The sequence below is a fragment of the Bombina bombina genome, chromosome 7 (genome assembly GCF_027579735.1).
Source record: "Bombina bombina isolate aBomBom1 chromosome 7, aBomBom1.pri, whole genome shotgun sequence".
NCBI lineage: Eukaryota > Metazoa > Chordata > Amphibia > Anura > Bombinatoridae > Bombina > Bombina bombina.
The window spans coordinates 117,015,711-117,034,353 of NC_069505.1; the positions used below are offsets into that span (position 1 = coordinate 117,015,711).

Consider the following 18,643-nt stretch of genomic DNA (forward strand, 5'->3'; position numbering starts at 1 on the left):
TTTTAACTTCTTTAATTTCCCTTATTACAGCAGAGTGTTTACCTGTGATCTGGTCACTAGTTTTTTCATACTCTCAGTAACATAAGGATACCAAGATCCAGCATTTGGAAACATTTCCACATTGTCATTTCTTCTAAGAAAAAAACTGCAATTTGTAAATACTGTGTAACGAAATATGCTGTTCCATATGCTACCAGGATAATAAAACCCACCCTTGTATGCCAGAGGTGTCTTAAATACATTACAAAAAGACTAAAGGCTCCATGTATGAAGCAGCGTAAGCTGCTCCGGAGCCCTTGCAGGGCAGGTTCACACATGCAAGCCTGCTTCCCACAAAGTAAGAAGCAGTGGTCATTGGACACTCTTAGGTGGCAAAGTGAAATGACCCCAAACGTGCTCGCTGGGGGTGACTGACAGACCCTTTGGTCGCACGAGAGAAGGGGTGAAGATTACACACTTATCGGATCCGCTGCCTGTATGTAGCAAAAGTGTGCAGACAACTTCTCAAGTCGAGAAGCTTGTCCGCACGCCGGTTAGTACATGGGGCCTTTAATGGAATTAAATGAGGATGGCTATAGCAATTAGAGTGCAATTAGCATTTCCCTCCAAAGTTCCCATTCCAGAAACTCTCTTTCTGCTACTTCTGTAACAGATGCATCATCAGAAAGTGCTTCTCCACCAACAGCACCTTCAAGTAAGCAAGTGTTACAAACAACTGCCTCCAAAAATGTACAGCACCTAATTTATAGAATAGGATGATCAAGCTCTTGCAAAAGCTATAGTCTTCTCTGATTGGTTGCCCAATCAGATTCTTCTCATAGGAAAGCATTGGCAGCCAGAGGGCATTTCCATCTAATTTTATTAAAGTTCATTCTCATAAAATAGGCACCTTAATAAAAAAGGAGTAAGGGGGACCTCATAAACACCCCTAGCAAACTGAAGTGCTATAGGGGTCTGGAATGTCTCTTTAATGGAAATGATTTTTCTCTCTGATACAATGAATCAGTAGGAGGATTACAGGAGACAAAATAATGGTCTTAGTTTTGTTATGTTGATGGTTTCTTAGGTTTTTCATTGTTTGGGTGGGTGAGGGGTTCCCTGTTCTCATGTACTGGCAAAAGAGGTTCCTTATAGATCACGTGTTCTTAAAATATCCAGACTTTGTATATTTTGTAACATAAAATACAATTTTAAAAAGCAAATTTAGTTTATTATTATTTTTTTCTATGTGAAGAACATAGGAATATAAAATATGCACAACGCACTTCAAGCTTTGCGCTTTAATTCTAACTAGGTGTTGGGGTAGTGCACATGCAGGATTAGTTATCTTTATGTGCGCTATTGAAATATTAAATATTGAAAAAATATTAATAATAATGTATTTTTTAGAATATTTAAGTTCACTAATAATAATTATTTACATTCATTAATATTTTTCAATATTTTATATTTAAGAAATACATTAACACACCTTAAAGGGACACTAAATGCAAATTTTGTATTTAATGATTCAGATAGAGCATGCAATTTTAAGCAACTTTCTAATTTACTCCTATTATCAATTTTTCTTTGTTCTCTTGCTATCTTTATTTAAAAAGCAGGAATGTGATGCATAGGCGCCGGCCCATTTTTGGTTGAGAACCTGGGTTATGATTGCTTATTGGTGGGTACATGTCAGCCTCCAATAAGCAAGTGCTATCTATGGTGCTGAACCTAAAATGGCCTGCTAAGATTTACATTCATGATTTTCAAATAAAGATAGCAAGAGAATGAAGAAATATTGATAATAGGAGTAAATGAGAAAGTTGCTTAAAATCGCATGCTCTATCTGACTCATGAAAGAAAATTTTTGAGTTCAGTGTCCCTTTAAGATAACTTATGTCAGGTTAGCACACATGAAGAATTGGTGTACTCCTGTCGGAATTATGTGCGCAAACCCGACAGGAGTACACTGCTCTTACAAAACTGCTGCCATATAGTGCTCCGAACGCAAACATGCTGCAGAGTCTACCTACCTGCTTTTTGACAAAATATATCAGGAGAACAAATTAAATTTGATAAAGTAAATTGGAATGTTAATTTATTATAAAACTACACTCAATGTTTGCAGTTACAAAGCATTACAAGTACCTTTACCAGCGACTTTGGGCCAACATTTTTACATATAAATATAAAACTACGTAATACGATTATTGTTTTTTTTAAGTAACAAGAACCAAGAAAACTTCACTTACAAATGAAAAACCAAAATGAAGTTAAAGGGATACTGAACCCAAATTTGTCTTCTATGATGAAGATAGAGCAGAAATGTAAGCTTACGAGCCAGACCATTTTTGGTTCAGTACCCTGGATAACTCTTGCTGATCAGTGGGTACATTTAGCCACCAATCAGCAAGCTGTAACCAAAGATGCTCTGGTTTGTATGCTTACATTCCTGCTTTTTTCAAATAAAGATACCAAGAAATCAAAGAAAAATGGATAAAAGGAGTAAATTAGAAAGTTGCTTAAAAATGCATGCTTTATCTGAATCATAGAAGAAAAAATGGGTTCAGAATCCCTTTAAGCTTTAGGAATTGTAGCCGAGTAACCTTATCAAACTGGTACCCAAGAATTACAAAAAATTGCATAGTACATAAGAACCATATTGTTCATATATAGTTAAACCCTTATATTCCCTTGTATTAAACTTCCCCTAACCTGATCTCTAAAATCATCAGTTATTTAATATAAGGCCCTACAGAAATAGTAAAGACTGAATTTTGATAAAACCAAAACAATTTTCTCACCTTGGTGTTGAACTGGAATTGGGTTGTAAATATTTGGGCTTGTTTTCAGTACTTTTTCACTGCTATCCTTGTCATTCACTATTCTTCGAATGCTATTAAACCACGTGTCATTTGGAATGTCAGTCTCAGAAGCTTTGGTTTTGAGCCTCAATGATGAGAAAAATGAATTTGTCCTACTTCTAAAAGGTGGATTATGGTTTGTGCTGTTGTTTTGATTCTCTTTAATAGTGAATTTTGCCAACATTTTTGGCATAAAATCTTCTACTTTGTTGGTAGCTGAAGAGTCGTGGTTTGTTTTCTGGAAAGTTGAAAGACCTGGTAAAAATTCCTTTGCATTGAAGTCATTCTTCACAAACTCATTATGAGTCAATAAATAATGGGTCTGGTTTGGCAAGATGTCCATTTCTTTGCCATTGGTTGAATGTTCTGTGTTACTGCGGCTCCTTCTAAAAAATGGACTAGCAATGTCAAAATAACTGCTTGGTGAAACCGGTTTGGTCTTCTGAACTGACACTGGTTTAGGGATTTCTGAAGTAGAACTTACAGAACGTGTAAATGATCTTTTAATTGCATTTGACAGTATACTAAATGCAGATTTATTTTTGTTCTCAGATTCCCCTTGAGGATCATGATTTACTTGGGTAGATAGTTTTTCATCTTGCTTTGTGGTGGGCTGTTTTGGGTTTGAGTAACTCCAATCTAGAAGTTTTGATTTTTCCTCGTTAGAAAGAATCAGTTTTTTAAGTGATGGGGCTTTTAGATTATTTGACTCTTGCTGTAAATCATCCTTCATTCTTGTTTGATCTGTTGTCACTTCTTTTTCAAACACATCAGAATAATCATTGACATACACTGATGGATAACTGTGCACATTTTCAAAATAGCCTTGTCTGAATTCATCATGTTCACTTCTGTAGTAGGAACTCTGTCCATTGGCGTCACACTTAGGAGTTCTAGTTGCCCCATACTCATGTGTTGTAAGTAATACTGTGTGATGGGGCACATAAGATGGAATTTCATGGAATAGCTCCTCAAAGTCATTTATATTACTTAATGGGTGAGTTGTCGTAAAATCTTCAGGTGATGTGTTGCTGGAAAACACCTATACAAAGGATTTATTAGGAACTGCACTTATTATTCAGATATTTAAATATGCATTAATAATCACAATATATATAGTATGCAGCTATAGAAATATACATAATGTAAAATGAACAACTATAGCTAGAAAAAATATTTTAAAGTAAAAAAGACAGGGCTAGATCCTATGCTAGTTATAATTTATCCATCACAATACTGTAATATGTCTGTTTACGCATAACAGCCCCTCCCTCTAACTGCTAGTTCCATTCCCCAAAATATCCTGAAGTTCTTTGGCTCCCTTATTCCCCACTATAGTGAGGTCTATGTTAATGCTCTTCCAGCTGCAAGCACAGGATATCTTGTGTTCCTCCTTGATGTAGGCCTGGGTCCTGTCCAATATTCCCTCATACTTATATTTTTAAAGCAACCCTGACTGTATACAAAATAAACCAATCAAGATAATGTTGAGAGTATTCAATAGCAATTAGAAGAATGGGAGGACTCAAATCTGACAGTGAGTCCTTCCTCTGCTAAAGATTGCTTTACAAAATAATATAAATAGGAGGGAACAATTGAGTAGGCCCTTGCCAGTACAAGGAAGAAGAAAGTGCGTGACCTTAAGGATGTTGAAAAACATTACATTTGTTGAGAGGAATATAGCAATAGGTGGGTAATATAAAGGTAATATAAAGGTTCTTAAGTTGTTGGGGGTATTTTGTAAAGGGGAGCTCCCTAAGATTTTGGAGGTATAATTGTGGTGGGGAGCCAGGCTTGCAAGTAAGGTTAGTTTATTGAAGAGGATAAAGGTTGCAGAAGGGTTAATAATAAGAGATGCAGCCCACTGTTAATTTTACAAATGCGAGGTTGTGGTTAGAGTTACTAAGCAGTAACACTGGTATATACCATGTCTGAAGCCAGTAATTGCTTAGCAGCCATTATGACCACTTATAAGACACTGTTACTATTCAGTGATATTTTGATAGCATACTTTTACTAATAGCAATTTGATACTGAAAAGGTCACTAAAATGAAGAAGCTATTAACAAAATGCATGGAATCTAGCCCTTAGTTTGTAGCGTAGAAGATAAAACAGTAGGTTAGATGGGGTAAGACTGGAGATAAATAGAAATAATTGGCATAATGCTTATAATAGTTATTGTAATGCTTTTAACATGAATTAAAACTTAAAATGGCTCTGCAAACTAAAAAAAAAAGTTACTGCTATTTAATTGTACCCTCATTCCATACCCTGGAAACCTGAGGGCATCCATCAATCTGCTCCATATATGGTGATAACATGACCTCACCAGCACTCTGTGCTCAAGAGTAAAATGCAGTAACAAAGCTGCTATATAGAGAACTGATTGATGGATACGTCAGACTTTTGGAAACAAACAAGTGGTTACTTAAAGGGACATTAAACTGCTGAGCACAATAACCCTAGAATGGTTACTACTCACTGTTATTGAATTTCATCCTGTTTCTGCAGCTCTTTTCAAATCAGTTCTCCTATTTTAATAGCTTAAATGTGTCAGATACTGAAGCTCCGCCTCTTTGTACTGTTGTCTGCCATCTTGGAGCTCAGGTATTCTCACAACCTGTGACATAAGCTGTGTACATTCACAGAGCAGTAATATTGCCTATTTTTTCACAGCTGTATAATGTGCTTCAGGTTAGGGTGCATGATACAAAGCAGGAGCTGCATTGATCTATATTATTTTTAAGAGCTTTTTAAATATATCTTCTGTAACTGTAAAACTGTGTAGAAAATGCAAAAATGTAAAGCTCACATGATGTATCATGCACACTAACCTGAAGCACATTAGACAGCCGTAAATAAGTGGACAATATAACTGATCTGTGAGTGTGCACAGCTTCTGTCACAGCCTGTGAGAATACCTGAGCTCCAAGATGGCAGTCCTGACTACAAAGAGGTGGAGCTTCAGTATATGGCACCTTTAAGCTATTAACCCCTTAACGACCAAGGACGTACAGGGAATGTCCTACAAAAACTGTCACTTAATGACCAAGGACGTACCCTGTACGTCCTTAGGGGTTTCAAGCAGTGGAAGCGATCCTGATCGCTTCCAGCCACTTTCATGGTATTGCAGTGATGCCTCGATATTGAGGCATTATGCAATACCATTGTTTTACCCACCGATGCAGAGAGAGCCACTCTGTGGCCCTCTTTGCACCAGTAGCGATGGTAACAATCGTTGGTGGGAGCAATAGCAGGGATGTGGGTGGGCGGCCCATCGTTGCTTAAGATCCGGTTCCTGTCTTAATAATGTGCACACCAGGGGCAGGAGCGTGCGAGGGGGGCACATGCGTGCGAGCAACATTCACAATTATGCCTTTCAAAATGTATGGGAAGGAGGGAGTGGGGTGGGGGGAATAAATGATGGGCAAAGGATCTGGGAGTAGGAGGAGAGGAGGGTAGGGTATTAGGGGGGCAGCTACACTACTGAAAAATTGTTTATTCAATCTAAAAAAAACAACTTTTTTTTGGGCAAACTGGGTACTGGCAGACAGCTGCTAGTACCCAAGATTGCGGTAAATAGGTAGAGGGGGGAGGGATAGCGATCTGTATGGGGGGGATCAGGGAGGTTGGGGGCTAAATGGGGATCCAACACTGCAGAATCAATATAAAAAAAAAATCCAAAAAACAAACAACCTTTTATTTTAGTACTAGAAGACTTTCTGTCAGTACTTAAGATGGCAGTGACAATTGTGAGGTGGGAGAGAGAAGAGAGCTGTTTGAGGGGGGTCAGGGAGGGATCATGGGGTGGGATTAACCCTACAAGCTAACAAATTAACCCCTTAACTGCTGGGCATAATACAAGTGTGGTGTGCAGCAGCATTTAGCGGCCTTCTAATTACCAAAAAGTAATGCCAAAGCCATATATGTCTTCTATTTCTGAATAAAGGGGATCCCAGAGAAGCATTTACAACCATTTGTGCCATAATTGCACAAACTGTTTGTAAATAATTTCAGTGAGAAACCTAAAGTTTGTACAAAAATTTGTGAAAAAGTTAAAAAAGTGAACAATTTTTTTTATTTGATCGCATTTGGCGGTGAAATGGTGGCATGAAATATACCATAATGGGCCTAGATCAATACTTTGGGTTGTCTACTAAAACAAAATATATATATAGGAAGGGTTATTCAGGGATTCCTGACAGATATCAGTGTTACAATGTAACTATCGCTAATTTTGTAAAAACAAAAAAATCGTTTTGAAATAGCAAAGTGCTACTTGTACTTATTGCCCTATAACTTGCAAAAAAAAGCAAAGAACATGTAAACATTGGGTATTTCTAAACTCAGGACAAAGAAACTATTTAGCATGGGTGTTTTTTGGTGGTTGTAGATGTTTCACAGATTTTGGGGTTAAATTATATGATATGATGAAAATAATGGTATCTTTAAAAAGTCCATTTAATGGTGAGAAAAAAAGGTATATAATCTGTGTGGTTACAGTAAATGAGTAAGAGGAAAATAACAGCTAAACATAAACACTGCACAAATGTAAAAAAAAGCCCATGTCTTTAGGGTTAAGGAAATTGAAAAATAGTCTTGTCACTAAGGGGCTAAAGCAGGAAAACTGACTTGTAAAGAGCTACAGGAACAGGATGAAATGCAGTAATATAGAGAGTAGTTACTATTTTATTGCAGTTGTGCATAGCAGTTTAACGACCCTTTAAAAAGCAAGCATTTTGATTTTTTTTTAAATGTATATCTGGCAGTTATAAAATACTCGGCAGATTATTTTATAGTTTTGTTTGTATACCCCTTTAAACATTTCTAAAATTCATTCTTAACTTTTTGTCACATTATCTCCAAGCAGTAACTTATAATATAGACTAAACAAAAATGTCATCAATAGACCGTTTACTTATTAATTTACATTGCAAAGCCTTGCTGTACACAGCTTTCACACATAATTTGGGTTAATATCTTCCAACAAACAAAAATCCAGTGAAAAAAAGTTAATTATTAGGAACATTTTATTTTTTTATTTTTTTAAAAAGTCTGCACACCCCACCCAACTAATACTTTGTGGAAGCACCTTTTATTTAATATAGCAGCAAGTCTTTGTAAATAAGTCTCTATTAACTTTGCACATGTAGAATTGTATCCCATTTTTTTTGCAAAAAAGTTCTTTCAAATTGCAAAAGGATCTCCTGTGTACAGCTCTCTTTAGGTAATTTCAAGGGTTTTCAATAGGATTGAGGTCTGGGCCCTTACTAGGCCATTCCAAGACTTTGATTTTTCTTTCTGAAGTCATGCTTCGGTGGCTTGTATGTGTGCTTTTGTTTATTGTCATGTTTAAATGTGAAATTCCTCTTCATCTTCAGCTTTCTGACAGAGGAGAACAAGTTTTGTGCCACCATATCTTAATATATGGAGCTATTCATTATCCCATATATCTTGACAAGAGCCCCTGACCCAGCTGAAGAGAAGCAGCGCAAAAGCATGATGATAGCATCACAAATCTTCAAGTCAGTATGGTGTTCCTTAGGTGATGAGCTTTATTAGCTTTGGGCCAAACATATCACTTACAATTTAGGGCCCGATTTATCAATCTCCGTATGGAGCTTCATGCCCCTGTTTCCACGCGAGCCTTCAGGTCTAAAGACCGCTGCTCCATAACTTGTCCGCCTGCTCTGAGGCCGTGGACAGAAATCAACCCGATCAAATACAATCAGGTTGATTGACAGCCCCTGCTAGCGGCCGATTGGCGGTGAATCTGCAGGGGGGCGGCATTGCACAAGCAGTTCACAAGAACTGCTGGTGCAATGATAAATTCTGACAGTGTATGCTACATCGTATGTATGCTACATCGTATCATGTTCGCTCGCACTATGATAAATCTACCCCTTAGACTGAAAAGGTCAACTTTTATCTTGTCAAACCATAGCACATTTCCCCACATTGTTTGGGGTTGCTGAATTAATCTGAATTAATCCGTTAATTTAGATGGGCTTGGATGTTTCTTTTTGTAAGAAAGGTTTTCCGTCTTGCCACCCTACCCCATAGTCCAGATGTGCAGAATATAAGAGATAGTTGTCAAATGCAAGGAATGATTGGTACCTGCCAGCACTTCCTGTTGCTCCTTCAGTGTTGCCATTAGCCTCTTGGTAGCCTCCATGATAAGTTTTCTCCTCGTCCTCTGATTAACTTTGGAGGCTTGTCCTGATCTTTGCAATGTTTCTGTGGTGCCACGTTTTCTCCATTTATTGATAATAATTTTGAGAGTACGCCATGATTCATCCAGTGCCTCCAATATTCTTTTATATCCCTTTCTTGATTGATACTTTTCAACAATTTAGCTATCAATGTTTCTTTGGCAACTCTTGGCTTTCCCCCAAACATTCAAGCAAATCCTACATCAACAGCTGACTTTAATCTAGGTTTAATCAGAATCACTTTTATTTATGGCAGGTGTATGCTATTACTACAGGCATAATTTAGAATGTGATTGGTTAACTGTGAACACAGCCTAGTGCCCAATTATGAAAGGGTGTTGTAGGTTTTTTTTTTAATTCTGAATAATTAACTATTTATTTTTTACTCTCTAGATTTGTGTTTTGTTGGAAGATCACATAACAGTTGAAAAAAGTCCGACATTTAAATTGTTGTTATTTCTGTCTTTAAATTTCAAAAACCTGCAATTTCAAAACGTTGTGTAGACTTTTTATATTCACTGTAATTTCACACATTGTTTCATATATTATTTTCATACATTGTTTTGGTGTAAATTACCTCATTTTCTGGAGAATTTGGGGGGCTTTGTATTGATTTTTTCCGTGTAAGTAAAGGAAATGCTGAAAACATAAAACAAACATTTAAAATGAACAGATTTAAGGAATGATAGTTTTTTGTATTAAAAACAGCAAATATTTATTTACACTCAAGTATCATATATGTAAGGACTACTGTATCTGTCTGCTGTGACAGTTGTCATTATAGTCAAACTATTTTTTAAATGATATGCCTATATTGTACAAACCTAAACAATGGTCTTCATTTAATAAAATCCATTCTGATTTGTATCCGTAAAAATCTGTAGCTGCCTCTCACCATAACAGTGAGTTGTCCATTAAAAGAACATGAAACTTTCCGATTTACTTCTATTATCAAAGTTGCTTCATTCTCATGTTATCCTTTTTTTGAACGAGCAGTAATGCACTACTGGGAGCTAGCTGAACACAGTGAACCAATTACAAGAGGCATCTACGTGTAGCTACCAATCAGCAGCAAGAGAGCAAATTAGATAATTGAAGTAAAGTTGATAGTTGTTTAAAATTGCATGCTCTACATGATTCATGAAATGCCCTAGAATGCTCAAGGTCGGAGCCTGGAGACACGTTCTATCCATCGAGACTACTTTAGTAAAGCAAAACAAATGTGAATATTTTACAATCGAACATTTACACAATTGGTTCACATCAGTAATGAAATATAAATTCATAGCTTACTAAATTGTTGTATGTCTGGTTTGTAATATTATTTTAAAAACAAGCACACTTGTCTATGAGTCTGGCTCATTTATATTAATCTACACTGGTTCTCCATAGAATGTAATATAAAATGTACAATCTTGGCAACTCATACATCATACCATATATGTTATGACTTGTCTCCAGGTATTTACCCAGTGTTCCCATACTCCTTCGTGAATCACTGCTGATCTTTTATTTAACTAACCCTCTTATATTTTTCAGCAACTTCAATATACTCTGCAAAAACTATCTTCAGAAAGGTTTATCCCATCAAGAGCCACATCACACTTCTAGGAGAGGCTTACAGAGCCAAACCTGTTCAAAACCCATGCCACTTGCGCCAAGTAGTCCAGTTCACAAGTTTTGAAATTCCAGTACACCCCATTTATTAAACATTTTGTATAATTTATTTAATAGATGCCACCTATCAGAATCCTCTAAAGCACCACATATCACAATTCTCTATAGCACTACCTATTAAAATCCTCTATAGCGCAACCTATTACAATTTTCTATAGCGCCACCAATTGGAATCCTCTATAGTGCCACCAATTAGAATCCTCTATAATGCCACCTATTATACGGTTATTTGCAACAGTATAAACACAAGAACAGAGCACACAGAACAAGCATAATATTATGTATATTTAATGTTCAAATACTTAACAGGTACAAAAATAGCATACGATGGCAACTCAAGGTAATTATGCATTATCAAACAGGAAGAAAATACAGCAGTTCCCTAACGCAGCAGCCTCCCATGATCTCATCCAGTTGTCAGATACAGGAAACATCAGAGGTGCATGAACAAAAGAGAAGACAAAAATGTATCCATTGTTAAAAAGGTCCAACCATTTTATCAGAGCACTACCTACTAAAAGTGATGGTGAACTTTCCACTTTTTATAATCAGAACCAGAATGGAAACAATATTTTAGATGGACTTTAATTCATAAGTTTTATTGAAGATGCACTATAACTTTGTCATCTATCGTTGAAATTAAAATACCCAGCGCTTCCACCGCCTACTTAAAAAGTAATATTTGTTTGTGAGCTAATGGTTTGAACTGTTCTCCAATCAGCGCTCTAGCTACAATAAAAGTGCCATAGGGCTAGAGCGTCAATTGGAGAACAGTTCAAACCATTAGCTCACAAAAAATGAATTAGAATTTCAGCGCCACATTAAAAAGTAAGTTATAGCGCATCTTTATTACAACTGATAACTTAAACTCCATCTAAAATTTCACTAACATTCAGGATCTGATTATAAAAAGTGGAAAGTGTACCATCACTTTAAGGATGTATATATTATTCAGTGTTCTGAAGAAGTCAGTGCTCTTCCAAAATGTTTTATACCTTTTTAACTAAGAAATCCATTATCGACTTACAGCCTTACATTCTCCTGTTAATATTTTACAATGTATATTTATCCTTTTGCTTGCAGAGCAGTGGTGCTATGTTTGGTCTGCTTTCCTTATGTGAAGTAAAAGAGGAGATGGTTTGAATTGTAATCACATACACAGAATTGGAGTTTACAATCCCAGATCTTTATGCGAATGGGCATTTAAATATTTTATGTTATTACAGCATAAAAAATAAAGACAGTTTTTGCTCCTCTGCTGTACGTAAAACGTTTACATTGTTGGTGTAAATTTTGAGCTGTAAGGCATTAACCAATTGCACTTGAGTAAAGTGTTTTCAACTTCTATTTTGTTGCAGGTTTACAAACCCCCTCATTCCATTTTACAAGTTCAACAAAATGTTGTCAGGTGTTAGAGACATGAAACCCAATGTATTTTTTTCTTTCATCATTTAGATAGAACATGTAACTTTAAGCAACTTTCCAGTTTACTTCTATTATCTAATTTGTTTCATTCTCTTGACATTCTTTGTTGAATACCATATCTAAATAGACTCAGTAGCTGCTGATTGGTAGCTGCACATAGATGCCTCGTGTGATTGGCTCACCTATGTGCATTGCTGTTTCTTCAACAAAGGATATCTGAAGAATGAAGCAAATTAGATACTAGAAAAAAATTGGAAATTATATTCTATATCTAAATTATGAACGAAAAATTTTGGGTTTCATGTTTCTTTAAGCGTAATTCTCATTTAATGTTATGCTACATTGCAGTTTTTAGAAGAAAATGATATATGAAAAATCATATTTATGCAATATTCCTATTTAATAAAGTGTTTGTAATGTAAATATTTCACATTCCAATGTTCTTCACATAGGGGAATATGTTATATGTATTTATAAATAGATATTCCTATATATTTATTTGTATATATCTATACCTATATAGTATATATATATATATATATATATACATATATATATATATATATATATATAATGAGAGAGAGAGAGAGAGATATATTGTACCAAAAAACATATATACATATATATATATATTTACATATTTATTTTAAGAATAAATAGAACACCTATGTGAAAAACATTGTAATGTGAAATATTAATAATTAATTTATGGCTAGATTTAGAGTTTTGTCGGTAACGACCCGCGTAGCTAACGCTGGCTTTTTTCTGGCCGCACCTCTAAAATAACTCTGGTATTGAGAGTCCACAGAATGGCTGCGTTAGGCTCCAAAAAGGGAGCGTACAGGCATATTTAACGCTACTGCAACTCTCGATACCAGAGTTGCTTACGGACGCGGCCAGCCTCAAAAACGTGCTTGTGCACGATTCCCCCATAGGAAACAATGGGGCAGTTTGGGCTGAAAAAAAAACAAACACCTGCAAAAAAGCTGCGTTCAGCTCCTAACGCAGCCCCATTGTTTGCTATGGGGAAACACTTCCTACGTCTGCACCTAACACCCTAACATGTACCCCGAGTCTAAACACCCCTAACTTTACACTTATTAACCTCTAATCTGCCGCCCCCGCTATCGCTGACCCCTGCATATTATTATTAACCCCTAATCTGCCGCTCCGTAAACCGCCGCTACTTACATTATCCCTATGTACCCCTAATCTGCTGTCCCTAACACTGCCGACCCCTATATTATATTTATTAACCCCTAATCTGCCGCCCACAACGTCGCCCCCACCTGCCTACACTTATTAACCCCTAATCTGCCGAGCGGAGCTCACCGCTATTCTAATAAATGTATTAACCCCTAAAGCTAATTCTAACCCTAACCCTAACACCCCCCTAAGTTAAATATAATTTTATTCTAACAAAATAAATTAACTCTTATTAAATAACTTATTCCTATTTAAAGCTAAATACTTACCTGTAAAATAAACCCTAATATAGCTACAATATAAATTATAATTACATTGTAGCTATTTTAGGATTAATATTTATTTTACAGGCAACTTTGTAATTATTTTAACCAGGTACAATAGCTATTAAATAGTTAAGAACTATTTAATAGTTACCTAGTTAAAATAATAACAAAATTACCTGTAAAATAAATCCTAACCTAAGTTACAATTAAACCTAACACTACACTATCATTAAATTAATAAAATAAAATATCTACAATTACCTACAATTAAACCTAACACTACACTATCAATACATTAATTAAATACAATATCTACAAATAACTACAATGAAATAAACTAACTAAAGTACACAAAATAAAAAAGAACTAAGTTACAAAAAATAAAAAAATATTTACAAACATAAGAAAAATCTTACAACAATTTTAAACTAATTACACCTACTCTAAGCCCCCTAATAAAATAACAAAGCCCCCCAAAATAAAAAAATGCCCTACCCTATTCTAAATTACTAAAGTTCAAAGCTCTTTTACCTTACCAGCCCTGAACAGGGCCCAAGAAGTTCAGCTCTTTTGCCTGTAAAAAAAAACATACAATACCCCCCCCCAACATTACAACCCACCACCCACATACCCCAAATCTAACCCAAACCCCCTTTAAATAAACCTAACACTAAGCCCCTGAAGATCTTCCTACCTTATCTTCACCATACCAGGTTCACCGATCGGTCCAGAAGAGCTCCTCCGATGTCCTGATCCAAGCCCAAGCGGGGGACTGAAGATGTCCATGATCCGGTAGAAGTCTTCATCCAAGCGGGACAGAAGAGGTCTTCCATCCGATTGAAGTCTTCATCCAAGCGGCATCTTCTATCGTCATCCATCCGGAGTGGAGCGGCAGCATCCTGAAGACCTCCGACGCGGAACATCCATCCTGGCCGACGACTGAACGACGAATTGTTCCGATCAGCCAATAGAATGCGAGCTCAATCTGATTGGCTGATCAGATCAGCCAATCGGATTGAACTTGATTCTGATTGGCTGATTCCATCAGCCAATCAGAATATTCCTACCTTAATTCCGATTGGCTGATAGAATCCTATCAGCCAATCGGAATTCGAGGGACGCCATCTTGGATGACATCATTTAAAGGAACCGTCATTCGTCATTCAGTCGTCGGCCAGGATGGATGTTCCGCGTCGGAGGTCTTCAGGATGCTGCCGCTCCGCTCCGGATGGATGACGATAGAAGATGCCGCTTGGATGAAGACTTCAATCGGATGGAAGACCTCTTCTGCCCCGCTTGGATGAAGACTTCTACCGGATCATGGACATCTTCAGCCCCCCGCTTGTGGGTGGTGGGTTGTAATGTTGGGGGGGGGTATTGTATGTTTTTTTTTTACAGGCAAAAGAGCTGAACTTCTTGGGGCATGCCCCGCAAAGGGCCCTGTTCAGGGCTGGTAAGGTAAAAGAGCTTTGAACTTTAGTAATTTAGAATAGGGTAGGGCATTTTTTTTATTTTGGGGGGCTTTGTTATTTTATTAGGGGGCTTAGAGTAGGTGTAATTAGTTTAAAATTGTTGTAAGATTTTTCTTATGTTTGTAAATATTTTTTTATTTTTTGTAACTTAGTTCTTTTTTATTTTGTGTACTTTAGTTAGTTTATTTCATTGTAGTTATTTGTAGATATTGTATTTAATTAATGTACTGATAGTGTAGTGTTAGGTTTAATTGTAGGTAATTGTAGATATTTTATTTAATTAATTTAATGATAGTGTAGTGTTAGGTTTAATTGTAACTTAGGTTAGGATTTATTTTACAGGTAATTTTGTTATTATTTTAACTAGGTAACTATTAAATAGTTCTTAACTATTTAATAGCTATTGTACCTGGTTAAAATAATTACAAAGTTGCCTGTAAAATAAATATTAATCCTAAAATAGCTACAATGTAATTATAATTTATATTGTAGCTATATTAGGATTTATTTTACAGGTAAGTATTTAGCTTTAAATAGGAATAAGTTATTTAATAAGAGTTAATTAATTTTGTTAGATTAAAATTATATTTAATTTAGGGGGGTGTTAGTGTTAGGGTTAGACTTAGCTTTAGGGGTTAATACATTTATTAGAATAGCGGTGAGCTCCAGTCGGCAGATTAGGGGTTAATAATTGAAGTTAGGTGTCGGCGATGTTAGGGAGGGCAGATTAGGGGTTAATACTATTTATTATAGGGTTAGTGAGGCGGATTAGGGGTTAATAACTTTATTATAGTAGCGGTGCGGTCCGCTCGGCAGATTCGGGGTTAATTAGTGTAGGCAGGTGGAGGCGACGTTGAGGGGGGCAGATTAGGGGTTAATAAATATAATATAGGGGTCGGCGGTGTTAGGGGCAGCAGATTAGGGGTACATAAGGATAACTTAAGTAGCGGCGCTTTGCGGTCGGCAGATTAGGGGTTAATTATTGTAGGTAGTTGGCGGCGACGTTGTGGGGGGCAGATTAGGGGTTAATAAATATAATACAGGGGTCGGCGGTGTTAGGGGCAGCAGATTAGGGGTACATAAGTATAACGTAGGTGGCGGTCGGCAGATTAGGGGTTAAAAAATTTAATCGAGTGGCGGCGATGTGGGGGGACCTCAGTTTAGGGGTACATAGGTAGTTTACGGGTGTTAGTGTACTTTAGAGCACAGTAGTTAAGAGCTTTATAAACCGGCGTTAGCCCAAAAAGCTCTTAACTCCTGGTTTTTTTCTGCGGCTGGAGTTTTGTTGTTAGATTTCTAACGCTCACTTCAGCCATGACTCTAAATACCGGAGTTAGAAAGATCCCATTGAAAAGATAGGATACACAATTTACGTAAGGGGATCTGCGGTATCGAAAAGTCGCGGCTGAAAAGTGAGCGTTAGACCCTTTTTTTAATGACTCCAAATACCGGCGGTAGCCTAAAACCAGCGTTAGGAGCCTCTAAATCTAGACTATGTGTTTAGTGCACGAGTATGGGTTTAAGTTTTTTTTTAGTTTACGCGCTCCATTGAAGTCTATTGACAAAAAATTTAAACCATTAATATCAGAATTTGACAATCCAAAACTTTTAAATGTACTCAAAGTAAACTGAGCAACAGTTTTCATTTTCTGGCTCTCAAAAAGTTTTAGTTTCCGTGTAATCACTTAACCCCTTGCACCTATTGGAGCAGGTATTACGTCACACTGTACTTTGTCCAGAGTACTGTGTTGACTTAGTACCTACGTCTTACACTGTGGCAAATGCTGCAGTTCCCGCTGTCAACTTAGACAGTGGAGACTGCAGCTGGGGGCACAAAGCATCTGCCTTCAAATGGTAAGGGAGCAATGATCGTGTTCCCTTAACATATAAAGCCAGATCGTTACATAGAGGGACACTGTCTGTGTCACTCTCTGTAATGATCGTTCATTGGTGTTGAGTGGGAGCAGTAGGAGAGGAGGGAGGTGGCCCATCGAGAAGGGAGGAGGAAGGGCAGGGTTCGCTATGGAAAAGGCTTAGGAAGGGGAGAGGGAGGGATGGGGCGCTACACTACAATAATATTTGGAGGGGGAGGTGGGACCCTAAAGTAAATTCTTGGAGGGGGAGGTGGGTAGGGAGGCCCCTACACTACAGAAAAAAAAGAAAAAAATAACAAAAGAAACTAGAAACATTTATAATTTGTTACTGGCAGACTGGCTTCCAGCAAAAAATATGGCGAAGAGGAGTGGGAGGGTTAGCAAGTGTTTTTTTTTGTGGGAGGGGGAATCAGGGAGGTTGGAGGGTAAGGAGGGATCTACACTACAGAAATAAAAAATATATATTTATTTAAAAAATAAAAATAAAAGACTAAACTGCATACTGGCAGGCTGTCTGCCAGTACCTAACATGGTGGTGACCAGTAGCTGTGTGGGAGGGATTAGGTACTGATCAGAGGGTGGGAGGTGTCAGGTGGAACAGCAATCCTTACACTAGAGCAAATATTAACCTTACAAGCTAACTGATTAACTCCTTCATTGCCAGGAACTTTAAAAGTGTGGTGCACAGCTGAAATTAGCGGCCTTCTAATTGCCAAAAACCGTCTGCTATTTCTGAACAAAGGGGATCTCAGAGAAGTTTTTATAACCATACATCTTATGGCTGCAGTAGTTGTGTATAAATAATTTTAGTGAGAAACTCAAAGTTAGCAAAAAACTTTTTCTATATGATCGTATTTTGCGTATTTTATACAAAAATGGGCCTTGATCAATACCTTGCGTTGTCTACTTTAAAAATATATATTGTTTTGATCGGTAAATAAAAACAAACAAAGGTTCTCTTTCTGTCTAAATTGAGTGAAAGCAAACATCTTAAAACTTATCTGGTACTTTGGGCAAGTTTTTCTCTGAAATTCCCGGTAGTAAAGAGGTTAAAGGGACATGAAATCCAAAACTTTTCCTTAATGATTGAGATAAATAAAAGATAAGTGTAAAAATTTAAACAACTTTCCAATTTACTTCTATTATCTAATTTGCTTAGCTCTCTTAGGCCTAGATTTGGAGTTTGGCGGTAAAAGGGCTGTTAACGCTCCGCGGGCTTTTTTCTGGCCGCACCATAAATTTAACTCTGGTATCGAGAGTTTAAACAAATGCTGCGTTAGGCTCCAAAAAAGGAGCGTAGAGCATTTTTACCGCAAATGCAACTCTCGATACCAGAGTTGCTTACGGACGCGGCCGGCCTCAAAAACGTGCTTGTGCACGATTCTCCCATAGGAAACAATGGGGCTGTTTGAGCTGAAAAAAAACCTAACACCTGCAAAAAAGCAGCGTTCAGCTCCTAACGCAGCCCCATTGTTTCCTATGGGGAGACACTTCCTACGTCTGCACCTAACACTCTAACATGTACCCCGAGTCTAAACACCCCTAACCTTACACTTATTAACCCCCTAATCTGCCGCCCCCGCTATCGCTGACACCTGCATATTTTTTTTAACCCCTAATCTGCCGCTCCGTAAACCGCCGCAACCTACGTTATCCCTATGTAC

General features: G+C 37.1%; 1 protein-coding gene across 1 annotated transcript in view; it reads right to left on the reverse strand.

The window, feature by feature from the left end:
- Positions 1 to 18,643, reverse strand: part of MICAL2 (microtubule associated monooxygenase, calponin and LIM domain containing 2) — a 529,879-nt gene that overhangs the window by 106,202 nt on the left and 405,034 nt on the right. The window contains exons 37-38 of the mRNA XM_053689298.1: positions 9,637 to 9,698; positions 2,787 to 3,888 (exon numbers count right to left, since the gene is read on the reverse strand). Of these exons, the coding sequence (XP_053545273.1) occupies positions 2,787 to 3,888; positions 9,637 to 9,698 (1,164 nt within the window). The remainder of the gene's footprint in view (positions 1 to 2,786; positions 3,889 to 9,636; positions 9,699 to 18,643) is intronic.